Source organism: Thalassophryne amazonica, chromosome 8 (genome assembly GCF_902500255.1).
Source record: "Thalassophryne amazonica chromosome 8, fThaAma1.1, whole genome shotgun sequence".
NCBI lineage: Eukaryota > Metazoa > Chordata > Actinopteri > Batrachoidiformes > Batrachoididae > Thalassophryne > Thalassophryne amazonica.
Genome location: NC_047110.1, coordinates 11,406,001 through 11,422,202, shown reverse-complemented (window position 1 = coordinate 11,422,202; position 16,202 = coordinate 11,406,001). Strand labels below are relative to the sequence as shown.

The following is a 16,202-nucleotide window of genomic DNA, read 5'->3' as shown; positions in this document are numbered from 1 at the left end:
GCGGAGTCATCACAAAAATCTGCTCAGCATGATGTCCTGCAAAATTCTCCTCATCTTTGCCAAGAAACGGCCAGAGATAACAGCAGCAGGCCTTCAAGCAAAGCTTGTCAAAACAGGGTCTCTGCTGTCCAGTTTCATTCCCTTGGTCCTCAGTAATACCTTCACTGGGACACAGGAATGCCTTCAGCGTCCCTCCTGTCGCCCTGCTCCGCTTTAATAAACACTCTCACAGGCCTGTTTGTTTGCTTTAAAAATAATCACCCAAAGCATGTTTATTGAGCCACGTGGCATCTTCTGGCATCTTCTACACTCTCGGGTGAAGATGTCTGAGGTGGCTGCAGTGGCGAGCAGGGCCGAGGCGTTTGTCGGATCCATTTGTTTCTCCTCTGCAGCTGTGTCCTCTGAAAGTGCAAACACAGGGGTTTGACGAGATCGTATTTAAACAAAATATCTGGATAAATGTCAACATTGTAGACACGCAGCACAGCCAGGCTGTCCATCATGTGCAAAGAGGTTGTCTGCAGGGCTTAAGTTTTCCGAACCGGTTTCCTTACACGTGGACATTCAAAATCAGCTTCAGTCACAAACTGACATTATTTATTTTGCACAGTTGCTCCTCTCCTTCACTGCACATAATTCAGTTCAGATCAGCTGGCTGCACCGACTCCCAGCTGTAGGAGTAACTGCCCAACTTTGCTGCCAGCTTTCAAGTTCCTCCACGTTTTCTTCTCTTTGTTTTTCACCATTGTCTCTGTCATGCTCGTCCAGGGTTTGAGGACTTAATTTAACCAACATATGTTGCTGTGTACTTGTCAGTCAGGCAGGTTGCCCTCTTTGCTTTGGCTTTCCTCTTCTTGGCTACCTAACAGCATCTTGACAAAAACACGTGGCTGATTTTTTTTTTTATGGCAAAATATGGTTCAGTGTTTCACAGGAACCACAAATAATTCTGTGACCCAGTCACTCCTTCCATCAGAGGATAAGAGAGTGTGGCTTTCTAAGTGGCTCAGACCAAGTATCTTTGGTGCAACATGAGCGGTTTCTTCATCACACTGTTCACAGCAGGGAGAAAAAGAATGAACACAACCAGACTACAGGTCTACACACCGACGGCACCTCGAGTCGATGAAAGCATCCACTAGTGGTCTTTGTCCCACCCTCTCGTCTTGGTTCCAGTGAAGAGGTCATCATCCACTGAAGCTGAGAAAACATCAGCAAGCTTTGGCTCTGTCAGAGAGCCGGGTCAAGGACCTCAAGAACCACAAGAGGCCCGTCGCCCTCTGAGCCATTAATAATTAATGAAACCTGAGGCCTGAACTAATGCTTTCATTTGAAGTCAGATCAGTTTTGGACCTGCTCGTAGAAAAGGTCAACGAAAATGCTCACTGAAGTGGTAATATTAACAAAGAGCTCAAGCGTGACTTCTGAACCTGATGTCAGTTTTAACGCAGCCATTAAAATTATTTACTTTGAAATAAATGTTTTGTGTAAATTTAAATTGAGCAGGTAACGGACAAGTTTTGTTTTTCACAACATTGATGATTTTTGATGCTTAAATTATTTATGTTCTTGCCACAAAAAAAAAAAAAAAAAAAATCCCAGTTGGGAGCTGAAATCAGGTGTAATTTGTGGTAAAAGCACAATTGTAGAACATTGTGAGCTATTGGAAAAGTGTAAAACATTAAAAAAAATGTGACATCTGAATTAAAAAGTGATCTGCAAAACATGAATAATCAGATTTAAGTAGTGCAGACTGGGGATAACCTTTTGAGTAAAAGTAGGTGAAAATGGACAAGTGGGTACGATATGCAGTAGTCAGAACGTGCTGTTATCTGAACAGTTCTGTTCTGGGTTTTTTGTTTTTTTTTCGCTGCAATCATCGAAGCAGTCACGAAAAGTGCAGTTTTTCCGGTTCAAAGTGGGAAGACGAGCCAAATGGGAGAGGTTGTGTCGGCAAGTGTGAGCCTACACAGCTAACCAGAGCAGCTGCGTTCTCTCACCTGCAAAACTGCCTCGACACATTTGAGCTCTGGGTCATAAACAAACCACAACACAAGTCGACTTTCCACTGCATCGTCACTTTTTCTTTGCATTTTCACTTTGCTTGTGTGTAATTTGCCCAAAAACTCAGAGAAAATGTCGTGTTTCTGTCCCCAGAAGTAGAGAAATTCCATCATATGCGTCATATTTTACCCATTTAGTGCCTGCCCTCAAACAAGACTGCTCTGCCCAATTACAAAGAAACACAAACAGTATGGCACTCTATGGTAAATCTGCATGGAGTAGACAGTTCTCAAAATCTGAGTGTCTGCAAGAAGGCGAAGAGTGAGGAAAGCCACCAAAACACCCAGGCAACCCACAGGATGTTATAGGCTTATATGGCTGTGATTTGCCTGAAATATCTACATCATGCAGGGATCAGTTGGACAGCTGAGCTGTAAATTAACTCAACCCACATCTTCTGACCCTTGAAACACCACAGTGTAATTATTAATGATTGAATGAAGAAGAAGGACTAGAAGGAGAGAGCATATTTCACCCATATTGGCTTCTCTTCATTGGCTTCCTGTTAATTCTAGAATAGAATTTAAAATTCTTCTTCTTACTTATACTGTTTTGAATAATCAGGTCCCATCTTATCTTAGGGACCTCATAGTACCATATCACCCCAATAGAGCGCTTCACTCTCAGACTGCAGCCTTACTTGTAGTTCCTAGGGTTTGTAAGAGTAGAATGGGAGGCAGAGCCTTCAGCTTTCAGGCTCCTCTCCTGTGGAACCAGCTCCCAATTCAGATCAGGGAGACAGACACCCTCTCTACTTTTAAGATTAGGCTTAAAACTTTCCTTTTTGCTAAAGCTTATAGTTAGGGCTGGATCAGGTGACCCTGAACCATCCCTTAGTTATGCTGCTATAGACTTAGACTGCTGGGGGGTTCCCATGATGCACTGTGTGTTTCTTTCTCTTTTTGCTCTGTATGCACCACTCTGCATTTAATCATTAGTGATTGATCTCTGCTCCCCTCCACAGCATGTCTTGTTCCTGATTCTCTCCCTCAGCCCCAACCAGTCCCAGCAGAAGACTGCCCCTCCCTGAGCCTGGTTCTGCTGGAGGTTTCTTCCTGTTAAAAGGGAGTTTTTCCTTCCCACTGTCGCCAAGTGCTTGCTCACAGGGGGTCGTTTTGACCGTTGGGGTTTTACATAATTATTGTATGGCTTTGCCTTACAATATAAAGTGCCTTGGGGCAACTGTTTGTTGTGATTTGGCGCTATATAAATAAAATTGATTTGATTTGATTAATGCATTCTTGCTTTTTACAACATTGCTAATATTATTAAATTAATAGAGGTGTTCATCATATGAAACATCCACCATTAACAACCTGACTAGTGTTAAGTAAAGACCACCATTGTACCTTTAATATAATACGCTATATTGCAAAAAATACACAGCTGGTTATATTTCTTCAAATGTTTTCTATTTTAAATGTATTGCCAATTTTTAAAGGATGTTGTTAGTCTTATTTTATTGCTATTTTGAGTATACAGTGGAACTGCTGTCATGTTCACTCTCATGGAGTAACTATTTTTTTTAAATAAAGATAAAGATCAACTTTATTTATCCCGAAGGAAATTATTTTGCCAGAGTACAGAAACAGTAAACAACAAACAAAAGTTAGTGAAATACACAATTACATAAAGTGTTAGAATTGAAACAAAGCATTCACTGAAGGTAAGAAGACTTTATTTCCCAGAATGTAAAATAGTGAATGTGTCCTTTAATATGTGACAAAAATATTCCTGTCTTGAGGAGGTGAAACAGTAACTTGCTAAGCTAGCTGACTGGCTCACTAGCTAGCGGTAACAGTAGCTGCCATTGTTAGCTGTTATCAAAGTAATCCAGTTTGAAGAAATAATGAACAAGGTTAATGTAGTGTGAAACATTTAAGTCAATGATTTAATGAGATTAAGAGTAAAGCAAACAAAACATCAGCTTTGTGTCCGTGTTTAATTTTAAACGAGATTACAACAACACAATTCCCAGTTCCAGCTTCCCAGATGGGATTCTGAGCTAAAAGCCACAAGACCAAAGGTGAAAGGTGAAAAGAACAAAGGAGGAGAGTATGCGTGTTTACAGTGAGATCCGCAGGCTGCAGACGCAACAGTCTGCAACGCAAAGAGGAGAGCCGGAGAAAAATTCACTTCTAAACGTGACGGTGAACAGAGAAAAACGACCGTCTCACAGCGAAAAAGCAGAGTGCGTTCGTGGAATACGATTCTGCTTTCACAGGACGGTTTCCTGTGAAATCCTGCAGTCAGCGTGTATTCGGCTCAGTGTGTCTGCGGCTGAGAGGTGCCATCACGCCGAGGCCCGCATTACGAGCACAGCCTGCTGAAAGAGCAGATAAGGGGGGCTTAGAAGGTTTGGCACTTAACCCTCCCCCACAGGGCCAGATATGAAACAAGATACTTCAATGTGATATATCACAAGACATTTTCAGGAAAGCAGCCTGTTTGGATGAAGTGCTCTGTAGTCTGCCTGCAGCAACCACCAGTCTTTTATCTTTATACAATAGGGCGGCACAGTCTCGTTTGAACCCTACGTGATATGGCGGGATTTGACCACTTATGGGGACAGCCGCTCCCGTTGCACAATATATACACAGCATAACTTCACACGGGAAAATGGTGTACTGGTTTTTTTTTTTTTTGGCTGCAATCACAGAAGTAGTTGCAAAAAGTGCAGGGGTTTTTTTTCCATTCCCAGTGGAGAAGGGAAGACGAGGTGAATGTGAGAGGTCGTGTCGGTAATTGTTAGCCAACGCAGCTAACCAGAGTAGCTATGTTCTCTTGCCTGTACAACCACCTTGACACATTTGAGATGGAGGTCATAAACATACCACAATACATGTCCACTTTCCACTGCATTGTCACCTTTGCATTGCATTTTCACTTTGTTTGCATGTAATTTGCCCAAAATCACAGAGAAAGCGCTGTGCTTCTGTCCCCGGAAGTACAGAAATTACATCATATGCTTCATATTTTACCCTTTTAACGCCCTTTGTAAAAGGAGACTGCACTGCCCAATTGTGCTGCTCTACAGGATGATGTTTTGGAGAATCCCTTCTGCAGAAATGTGTAAAACCCATGGAGCTGTATATAAGAACTAGAGAGCGCAGTCCCATTGCTGCACACTAAACGTGAACATCCCTTCATGAACAGCGACATGACATCTCCTAACCGGGCAAAAAATTGATGAAGTACCCAGATGTTAATGCATTTTCAGTGGAGATTCGCGACTGAACACACTCAGAAAAATGCTCGCAAAATACGTGTTAAAATGCCATTTTGACCTGGATATCGAGCCAGTAAAATTAATTTACATTATATTATGTCAGGAAAGTATTAAACTTACTCTGACACTCACACATTCCCAAATATTAGTGTTGAAAGTTACACGGATCTGCGCTGTTAAGCTACGCTGCTAGGCTGAGCTGCTGCTGTGTTCAACGCACGCGGCTCCTAAAACCATTACAATACATTTATATATGTTATATTTTTACACAGTTATCCTTTACTGACCGAGTTTCATTCATGAAATCAGTGGTTTGGGTACACATCTCTATGTGTGGGTGTGACTGTGAGCGGCACAGCACGGGTCATTATAATCTCATTATTTTAAGGTGCAAATAAAAAAATCCCCAGTCTTGTCAAACAATTTTAATCACCAACGACAAGTATTTTAACTAGACATTGGTCTAGCAGTGGAAAATATCAACTAGACATAAGTGAAGAGTTAATGGTCCGTGTCATCGGGCGACACAGGTACGGCAGGAAACATACAGCTGTTTGTCATTAAAATATCACGGACAAAGTGACAAGAAGAACTAAAACCACTTACTTATGGAAGGAAATATTGTCTCCCTTGTTCCTCTGCTTGTGGCTTAGCCAACATGCGCAGCTTTCCAGCATATTCCACCTGTTTCTTGACGAGACAAAGTGAACTTCTATGCAAGCAAATCACTAACTTGCCTGGAATTAAAATGGCGATCACGCCTCTTGTCGGCACACGGCGCAGCGCTACTGCGCTCTCTAGTTCTTATATACAGCTCCATGGTAAAACCTTATAAAACACCACAAATGCAACAGGAGCTGAGTATATAAGTGTTTGTTTTGTCCGTTAGCATGAATGAGGAAGATGTTGCAATGATGAATGCCCAAGTGCTAGCTAGAATCCCTGCTGGTTACTTAGTTTCAAGATCATCACGTGTAGAACTTAATCTCACCTGCATGTGTTTTCCTTTGCAGAGTTTATTGGACAACTGCGGCCTGCATGAGGGAATCCTTGAAGGAAAAGAGGGCGAGTACCGCCTGGAAGTCACCCAGTTTGTCCAAAGGCTGGAATACTGGCACAAGGAGCTGTTGAACACCTTGGTTACGTCCATCACAGTGGTGCCCGTCCACGGGCGTGCCGTGGCCTACCTGGGCACCGCAGAGGGACGCCACATACAGGTACAAATGTCACTGTGAATGATCATTATCACATCTTTGAATGACTCACAGGAGCTCTGACAGCTATATTTGCATTGTAAATATCAGCAGCAGGGTCCAAACAGAGCAATACCAGCCTGCAGGGTTTTACTCTGTAAGTCTTCATACAAATGTGACAGAATGTTGCTGAATGAGGATTGAAAGCTGCTGAGACACACGCTGCATCAGCTAATGCAAGATAAGATAATATTGTTAGCTAAGTTGGAACGGTCACCAGGCGACTGTTGTGCATGCGTTGTTATAGCACATGTGCTTTCTGTCGTGTTTGAGTCCAGTACAGGAGTGAGTACGACTCAGTGCAACGTCATTTATACTGTATTTTCCAGAGTATAAGTTGCACCTGCCAAAAAATGCCTCTTGAAGAGGACAAAACATACAGATGTCACACAGGAGTATAAGGAGCACCTTTTTTTCTGTATTATCAGCTCTTTAATTTGGAACTTTTCTGCATTGTTGTATTGTACTTTTATAATATTGGTGTTTATTCTTTTCCTGGTTCTCTCCCTCAGCCCCAACCAGTCCCAGCAGAAGACTGCCCCTCCCTGAGCCTGGTTCTGCTGGAGGTTTCTTCCTGTTAAAAGGGAGTTTTTCCTTCCCACTGTAGCCAAGTGCTTGCTCACAGGGGGTTGTTTTGACCGTTGGGGTTTTACATAATTATTGTATGGTCTTGCCTTACAATATAAAGCGCCTTGGGGCAACTGTTTGTTGTGATTTGGCGCTATATAAAAAAAATTGATTGATTGATTGATTCTTTTGGTCGCAAATGGTATGTCGCGCATGCAGACAGAGTGAAGCGAGTGCATCACGGCCGCTGTGCCCCTCATGCGGGTGCCTCCGCGGTCGCCTTCGCTTCTGTTCCCTGTTATATCCGCTTTTCTTCCTCATGTATTCACTGATCCACCCCGGGACATTTGTCATTTCCGCCCACCTTTGTTGCGGACACCAGCTTTTGTCTCCTCATTTCATGCGCAAATCCTCCTAAACACCAGTGGAACAGGGCCCTTAGACCAGGTTTTTGATGGCCTGTTACACAAACAGTTTTTGCTGCCACATGATGCTAGTGCACAGGAACTGCATCTGACCACTGTGCATTAATGTCCAATTATGAATTTCATGTTTAAAGACTCAAGTCAGCATGTATGCTGCTTGTTTTAATATGACAAAGGGCAGTCTCTCATGGGTGCATAAATGAGCTCAGTTCCATTTGCTATAGGCATGAATATAACTGTCAGTTGTACACTATGAATGGCTTTTGTGCTGTGCTGTGCACTACTCTGCAGCGGGCGTAAATGTGGACATCATTGTGACTGTGCAACCACATTATATCTCATTGTGTGCATCACAACCAATTTGCATGTGTAGTTATGCTCAACCAGCACCTTTGCATGCATGCAGAGCGTACAGTGGCGAGTGTTGCATTGGTGCATCAGTCGGTGCAGGTCTGAAACTGATGAATGGAATGATGCACACACAGTGAAAACTGAATTACCTCACATGTTATTGAAACACAAGAATAAAAAAGAGGGAGAAGCGTGGAAAAAGCGCCGACAGCTGCACGGAAAGGAAGGGAGGGGTCTCAGAGATGGCAGTGGGGGGGGGGGCTTCCAAGCTTAACAGTACATTAATGGTGAACGGAGGATTTTGCTGACACATTCCCTCGTAAGGCATGCTGAACTCGCTGAACGTCCAGTGCAGCTGTCGCTCTGTTTCTTTACCACCCTGCCAGCCTTTATTTTATTTTATTTATTTTTTTGGTTGGTTTGGTTGGTGAAGTTAGTTGAAGTTTTGTTGCTGGAAAGTCTGAGGAGGAGAGCAGCTGTCTTGAGAGATTTGTGATAGAATGCAGTGAACTCTATTTATTCAACCTTTAACAACCACTATTCTTCAGTAAAAGTTGATAACAGCTTCACTGAGGCTGATAACTTTATCTTAATTGCAGCAGTAGTGCACAAAGTGAAAGATTCTATGGTGCAGATTTGAGCTGAGTGTAATTTGGCTGAACTGAAATGATAAAGGGCGAAAAGAGAGACGTGTCGACAGAGTGGCTGCAGTGGAGACAAAACAGGAAAGGTGGCAAAAAAAGATCACTGCAGGACTTAAAGAAATATGAAACTGGGTGAGAAATGAAATGCAAGAGAAGAATAATACAAAGAAACTATGAATCCACTAAAAAATTAATAGTTGATTTTTTTTTAATAAGGAGGAGAAGCTTGGCTACAATCTGCAGTTGTTGCAATGTTAGATTCTGCAGCAAGACTACAAAAAAGGAGAGCTAGTAATTTAATTATTCATTTATTTAAAAAAGACAGAACTACACTTTTTTTAAACATTGAAAATTGGTGCATTTTGGGTCAAAATTTTATCCGTAAGTTTTTACTCAAATCCCAGCCTGACCAGAAAATCACTAAGGGTCCTTGAGCAAGGTTCTTAATCCACTAGTTGCTCCTGGTGTGTAGTGAGCACCTTGCATGGCAGTACCCTGACATCGGTGTGTGAATGGGTGAATGTCAGGCATAATTGTAAAGCGCTTTGAGCGTCTGATGCAGATGGAAAAGTGCTATAGAAATGCAGTCCATTTATTCACTTTTTCCTCACTAACATTCGTGCAATTTTACACCTGTGTGGCCTCTGAAACAGATGCACTGATCAGTGATGTAGTGCAGTCTTGGCAGGTGAGTATAATGTTACTTCATTCCCCTCCTCCCTTTTATTTTTTTGTAATATTTCGTACACTTTTTACAAAAAATGCAGTAATTCTGTGGAAAGAGTGAGTGCATGTTGCACATTTTTCTTTAAAGAGCCCGATCTTTGACATGGTACAAAGAAGTGCACACTGCAGCATGTATTATTGCAAGTTTCCACCCACCAAGCAGAATTACGCTCATATTTGCACCCATAAGTGGGTGTATCTAAATTGAGATGTGCTTGAGCACTGTGCAGGTGCATTAATATCAATGGTCACCAGAACGTGTCTGCACTTTAAAAAAAAGAAAAATCTTGCATAAAGTCCAGGACGAGTCCCCTGCCAGGATTTCCTTCTGAAACAGAAACTCAGAAATTGGCGTGAGCACAAAAATATCCAGATGTATCAAAGTGTGCTTACACATAGATCCAAGCACATTCTGTTTCTACATCTCTCTGAATGTGGAATTGAGCGCACATACACACACACACCAACCTACTTCCTGTCCACGCCCCTATTTAAATATGCAAATGTATTTAAATAGAACCTGGGGATTCCCCTCTCTGTCTGGAATTATCACAGTAAGAAAAGGAATTTAACAAAGTGTGAGCTACAGATGAAGTGGAGTAAAAGTAAGACCCTTCGGCTGCTCCCTTGTTTTGCACTTGAGATCGCCACAGCAAATCCGAGGTAGATCTGCTTGTTGAATTGGCATACGTTTTATGCCAGATGCCCTTCCTGATGCAAGTCCACATTACATGGAGAAATGGTGCAGGGGAGGGGTTTGAACTGGGAACCTTCCGCACTGAACCACTTGGTCACCATCCCTAAATAAGTGGAATAAATTAAGTAAATAAAGCAATTGAAGTTGAGATATGCAGGGATATTTTATTTGGTACCCTGTCAACCTGAATAAACATGAAGCAGAAGCAGTGCACACACAAAGAGAATGATGCACCACAGCTGACAGTGTGTGCCTTCACAACTATACATGTGTTTATTGACAAATACCGAACACAAGGAGACAATTGAGGGCTTGTTAAGAAGCTCTAGTTTCACCATCAACAAACAACAAAACATAATAATAACTATATTTGAATATACACATACTCCAAATGTGCCCATGCTGGTTTCACTTGGAATAATTATACCAATAAACTATTTACTCTAGTTGCTGATGACGGTGTGCAGAGGGTGACTGGCATCATTCATAATGTCCAGCAGTTTGTCCAGTGTTCTCTTCTCTGTCACCATCACCAAAGAATCCAGCTTCATACCAACCATGGAGCCAGCCCACCTGAATGTGTCCCAAAGTCAATGACCAGCAACTTTGTCTTTGAGGTGTTGAGCTGTAGATGGTTTGTGTGGCACCAGGCAGCAAAGTCCTTCACTAGGATCCTGTACTCCTCCTCTCTGTCATCCCTGATGTATGCAACAATGGCTGTGTCATCTGCAAACGGATGTGACACAGCTCAGAGTTGTAGCAGAATTCAGAGGTGTACAGGATGAAGAGAAGAGGAGCCAGCACCATGCCCTGGGGTGCTCCAGTGCTGCTCCAGTGCTGCTCCAGTGCTGCTGATGACAGTGCCCACACCAAAGCAAACCATAATGACAGCTATTGCCAAGTCCCCAAAGATATGCTTTAATAAACCCCAAAACAATTTTTGCTTGTTAGCTTAGCTTATCCTGTTAGCTTAGCTTGTTTGGAACTGTGTCTCACCCACACTCCGCCTCTTTTCCTGTTTATGGGCTGGCTGTGACATAGGCAGAGTAACTGCTGCCAGCATGGTAACACCCAGAACAGCAGTTTTTGTGCTTCATAATGGCTATTCCGGGTCACTATTGAAAACTGTGGGCAACGTCATGCAGGGTTTGTCCAGTAATATATACAGTCTATGTTTTTTGGTGGGGATAAATCCACTGTTTTTCATGGTGAGAAGGAACAAGAACTGAATATGGTGGGAAAAAAGGAGTGTTGTTTTCTGGCTCAGGAAGCATTTCCCTCAGCTTCAGTTGGACCTCTGTGGGAATAACACAGTTGCAGTGTTTATAAGCCAAACTTCCCCCCCATCTCCTTAATACAATAAGCTGTAATTTACACCGCTATTACGTCCAGAGAGAGGCCTGTTGTATGGCTTTGTCCCCGGAGGAAAGCCACCCATTATACTCACGCTGACAGCGCTAACGTTGATCATGAGGCTCAAACAGTGGGAGGAATGACACTGGAAAACAAGACTAACCAACAAAATCACTTCTTACAGTCACAGGCTGGAGCATTTTAGGATGCTTGCATTCTTTTGTGCAGACACAGAACTGTATATGTTCGAGGAGTCACACATTCCAACAGTGCGGTCACCTCTGTGGGAGCCACACAGACACATGTGCTGTTCCAGCCGCTTTAGGGGCGACTCAAGCCCAGGAGGTTGCACTGGTGCCACATCCACCACACTATGAGGCCGTCTTGGGTCCTGGATAACAACTGCCCAGGCAGTCAACACGTCCATCCCCAGGTAACCATCTGTCTGCCACAGCCAGGTGAAACGTGGGTGTGACCTTACGAAAACTCGAGGGGGAAATAAAATCTCAGCTGATACTCAGTACTGGTTGGGCACCACTAAGATTTAAGTTTCAAAAGATTAAAGTTTTAAGGCTTCAGAGATATGAAGTTGACACTTTGAAGTCAAAGCAGTGGGATGACTGGACTCAGCTGAAGGAGGACAGAAACAGTTCTGACTCGCTGTGATGAATGAACGGAACACAAGACAGAAAAGTACTGCAGTTAGTTCTTCATCAGGTTCTGGATGAGCGCCTGAATGCTTTTGCACTGTGACTGAAAGTTGTGCCTTGCTTCAGGATGTTGTGCACAGTCACTGTGAAACAGTGTATGGAGTCCCGGGCACACAGAGGGTCCATCACAGCACCAACTGAAATCCTCACTTTGTTTGATTTGTGCTTTAACATGTGATGGATTTTGCTGAGAGCACAACAAAACGGTGCTTCACTGCGGGAGGATCTTAACATTCCAGTTGTACCCTGAAATTGAAAGTGTGCACATGTGTGTGTACGAGGGGAGAAAGGTCTAATTGAAGGGCTACAACGGCACTGCCCCTTAGAGACCATGTTCTCTTCTGCTTGTGTTCAAACCTGTAATTGTAACATGACCACACATGACAAAAGGTGTTCCAGGTGTGTTTGTGGGGGAACTTTGTCAACGTGTGAAGATGTTTGCATGCAAATAGGGGTGTGCAGTATGGACAAAAAATAATATCTCTATATTTTTTCTGACTTTGACGATAATGACAATTAGACAATCTTCTTCAAAACTGTGTTTGTAAAAGTCTTAGCCAGAGCATCCAATAAGAACAGTCGTTCACAGGATACGGCAACAGAGCAAATAAAAACCACAGAGTGAGATCAGTATCCAGGGTCTGCCAGGGGTTAGGCAGCAGAATTTTACAACACAGAATGAGTTCAGCAATCAAAGATTCTCACAACACAGAATTCAAATGGCAGGTGAAAGACAGGACTCTGAGATGGCAAGAAGGGTTTATATACATGGAGTCAGAAACATTGTAACCAGAGCGCAGAATGAGCAGGTGAGAAACAGGAGTCCAGAATGACAGCAAAATGCCCCGTGAGGGAATTTTGTCTTTGGGAGTCTGGTTTCCTTTCAAACGTGTCTGTTGTGGCGTCACAGCACTAATAGTCTTTGACACTGAGCTGTTTTCAGCCCTGATGATGCAGACATATTGTTGAATATTTCAGATTCTCTGATTTGACTTTGAGTTTCAGCGTAAAAGCTTTGCAGCAATGAAAACAGGGTTCACAATCACTGAGCTTTAATCTTGACCATTGACCTTTGAGCCCGATGGCTGACCCTTAATTCTGATCACTAATCTTTGATCCTGTTCTCTGATTCGGTTTAGTCCTGATCACTCATTACTGATCCTGAACTTTGATCTATAAACCTCACTCAAGAAGTCTTGATTTGTGGTTTATCTGTCTTTCTGTTTGCGTGGCAGCAAGATGTTTTTGATCCTGTTTCCTGTTACTATGAGTGTTGTTATCAGGATCACAATCCAAAATCAAAGACAGGATCAGGATCAAAGGAATCAAGATTAAAGGCAAGATCCACCCTTTAATCCAGATAACTTCCAAAATTGAATTTGATCTTCCTTGATTCAAACAAACAAACTGCAAAGACAGCATGACCTCCTGGAGGTAATGACACATTCTGCACATCACATTTACAGACTCGTGTAATGCGGTGCCGTTGAAAAGCACATACACTTAGACTTTTACCAAAAAAGGATCTTAGGGAAAAGGGTTTTATTTCTTTCTCACGTGTCTTATGGCAAACATGAGCCTGTGTTTCATGTCTTCATTTTTTTTCTTACATCTAGGTGGTATTTTCTCGAAGCGCCTTCCCTCATGTCAACATCCGCCTGGACCCGAGGCCCATCTCTCCCAGCGTGGCGCTGCTTGATGCTCACAGTCCTCAAGGAGCCCTGCTACTGGCTACAGGAAACAAGGTCAGTTTCAAACCACAACCACAAACAAAGTTTCAGATTTTGTTTTTCATCGCACCTGAACATACAGATAAAATAAAAAATTAAAGATAGAGAACAGAGAGCTGTGTCCTGGAGTCAGTTCTGACAAATGTTGTGCATTCATTAGTACATTAGTGCAGATACACATTAGAGTCTGACTGAATCTGATGACCTGAAAACAACTGTGGAGGATGTTTGAACAAATGTGTTGTAGCCCGGATCAAGATGAGTGAATCAGGCTTGATTGGTCAATAAACAAGTCCTTTGACTTTTAACATCTGCGATTGTGAAAAATGACAAATGTCTTGTACAGTAGTGTTAAAGAAAGTCATCACTACATCCAGACAACCTGATTTGTAATACTTAATTTTAACTGTTCATGACATTTTTTGGCCATGTCCAGAGAAGGCGATGGCATAATAATTTTAAAATGATTTAATACAGCAAAGTAAGCATTTCTTTAAGGGGCCCGTCACACATAGTACAAATAAATACAAATCAGCGTGAATCACGGTGGAACAGCCCGTATGAGCGAACCACGAAAACATTGAGCCGATGGGCAGACATGAACGATCCCGCTGTGACAGTGTCGTCCAAGCGATGGTGTCATGCGAGCAGGAACACTGTATGAGCAGCTGTGACGTGTTGCACCATATTGCGCCACTGATGTGGAGAACTGTAAAATAAAAACCATTTGTATAATTAGTGAATATCACTGGGATGATATAAATAATAAAAGGGGATGCAATACAGAACCCTGCAGGTAAATAACCCTGGTTAATTAAAAAATAAATGCCACTCACGGGATTCGAACCTGCAGTTTGCAAAAGCTCTGATTACCATACCAAAACTTTACCACTGCGCTACAATCAATGTCTTACAACAGGAGCATGAAATGGCTAAAATGAACAAGCAGATAAATGTATTTTTTAAATAATAAATAAACTGATGGTCCGTTTCTCCAGCCTGTTGCAAAAGCGATATATGTTTTTATGTATTACCACGCGATGACAGCAAGCACACACACACGTGTGTCCGTCAAAACACGATACGTGTTCTGCAGCTGTGACGTCCAGAACCAGATAAGTGTCAACAGTGCACAGACCAAGGTGTCACTCTGTGATGAGATGATCAGATGAGAGGCGCCTCTCCTGTGGGGCATGCAAACCACATGCGTGGCATGTGTTGAGAGGGAGCATGTGAAACACACGTACACGTGTTGTTTGGGGGGAAGCGACACTCTGGCACGCCACATGCATACTTGGCAACTCCACACTCATAGGAGCACTTAGACAAATTTCACCGCAAGCTCGACAGCGATTGTCTGCTGACTGTTTTCATGTTAATACCACGAATGGCCACACATTTTCTAAGTTACGTAGATGTTTGTGTGTGTCACCTGGAATTTGGCTGACACCTGCCGCAAGAGGGATCAAATGGGCTCTCACAGCGCACACTCTGTCTGTCTGTCTGTGTGCACGAATGCTTGTAGCAACAGGTGTACGAGATGTTGGAGGCAGCTATGATTTTGCATACGATTCCTGCTTCATGCGCAATTCATGTGCAATTCGACCACATTCATACTATATGTGAAGGGGTCCTTAGAATCTGTTGTCAGAAGACTTTGTGAAGTATTGAGGACGGCTCTGGAATAAATATCATCACGTAAAGGCAACAAAATAAAAAAATAATGAATCCAGTTTTATTGAACTTGGTAAAAATGGTCTTACCTGGGAAAGTAACAAATACATTTTTGGAGCTTGTAAAAGAGTATTCTTCTAGTTACATCCTGGTTCCACATCAGACAAGTCCTGCAGAGTTTATCATCTACAACCCCTGGCAAAAAATTATGGAATCACCGGCCTCGGAGGATGTTCATTCAGTTGTTTAATTTTGTAGAAAAAAAGCAGATCACAGACATGACACAAAACTAAAGTCATTTCAAATGGCAACTTCCTGGCTTTAAGAAACACTATAAGAAATCAAGAAAAAAAGATTGTGGCAGTCAGTAACGGTTACTTTTTTAGACCAAGCAGAGGAAAAAAATATGGAATCACTCAATTCTGAGGAAAAAATTATGGAATCACCCTGTAAATTTTCATCCCCAAAACTAACACCTGCATCAAATCAGATCTGCTCGTTAGTCTGCATCTAAAAAGGAGTGAACACACCTTGGAGAGCTGTTGCACCAAGTGGACTGACATGAATCATGGCTCCAACACGAGAGATGTCAATTGAAACAAAGGAGAGGATTATCAAACTCTTAAAAGAGAGTAAATCATCACGCAATGTTGCAAAAGATGTTGGTTGTTCACAGTCAGCTGTGTCTAAACTCTGGACCAAATACAAACAACATGGGAAGGTTGTTAAAGGCAAACATACTGGTAGACCAAGGAAGACATCAAAGCGTCAAGACAGAA

General features: G+C 42.5%; 1 protein-coding gene across 1 annotated transcript in view; it reads left to right on the top strand.

The window, feature by feature from the left end:
• The window catches only part of met (MET proto-oncogene, receptor tyrosine kinase), a 258,333-nt gene that overhangs the window by 78,511 nt on the left and 163,620 nt on the right, over window positions 1–16,202 (top strand). Inside the window, exons 4-5 of the mRNA XM_034175737.1 lie at window positions 6,307–6,510; window positions 13,636–13,764. Coding sequence (XP_034031628.1) covers window positions 6,307–6,510; window positions 13,636–13,764 — 333 coding nt within the window. The remainder of the gene's footprint in view (window positions 1–6,306; window positions 6,511–13,635; window positions 13,765–16,202) is intronic.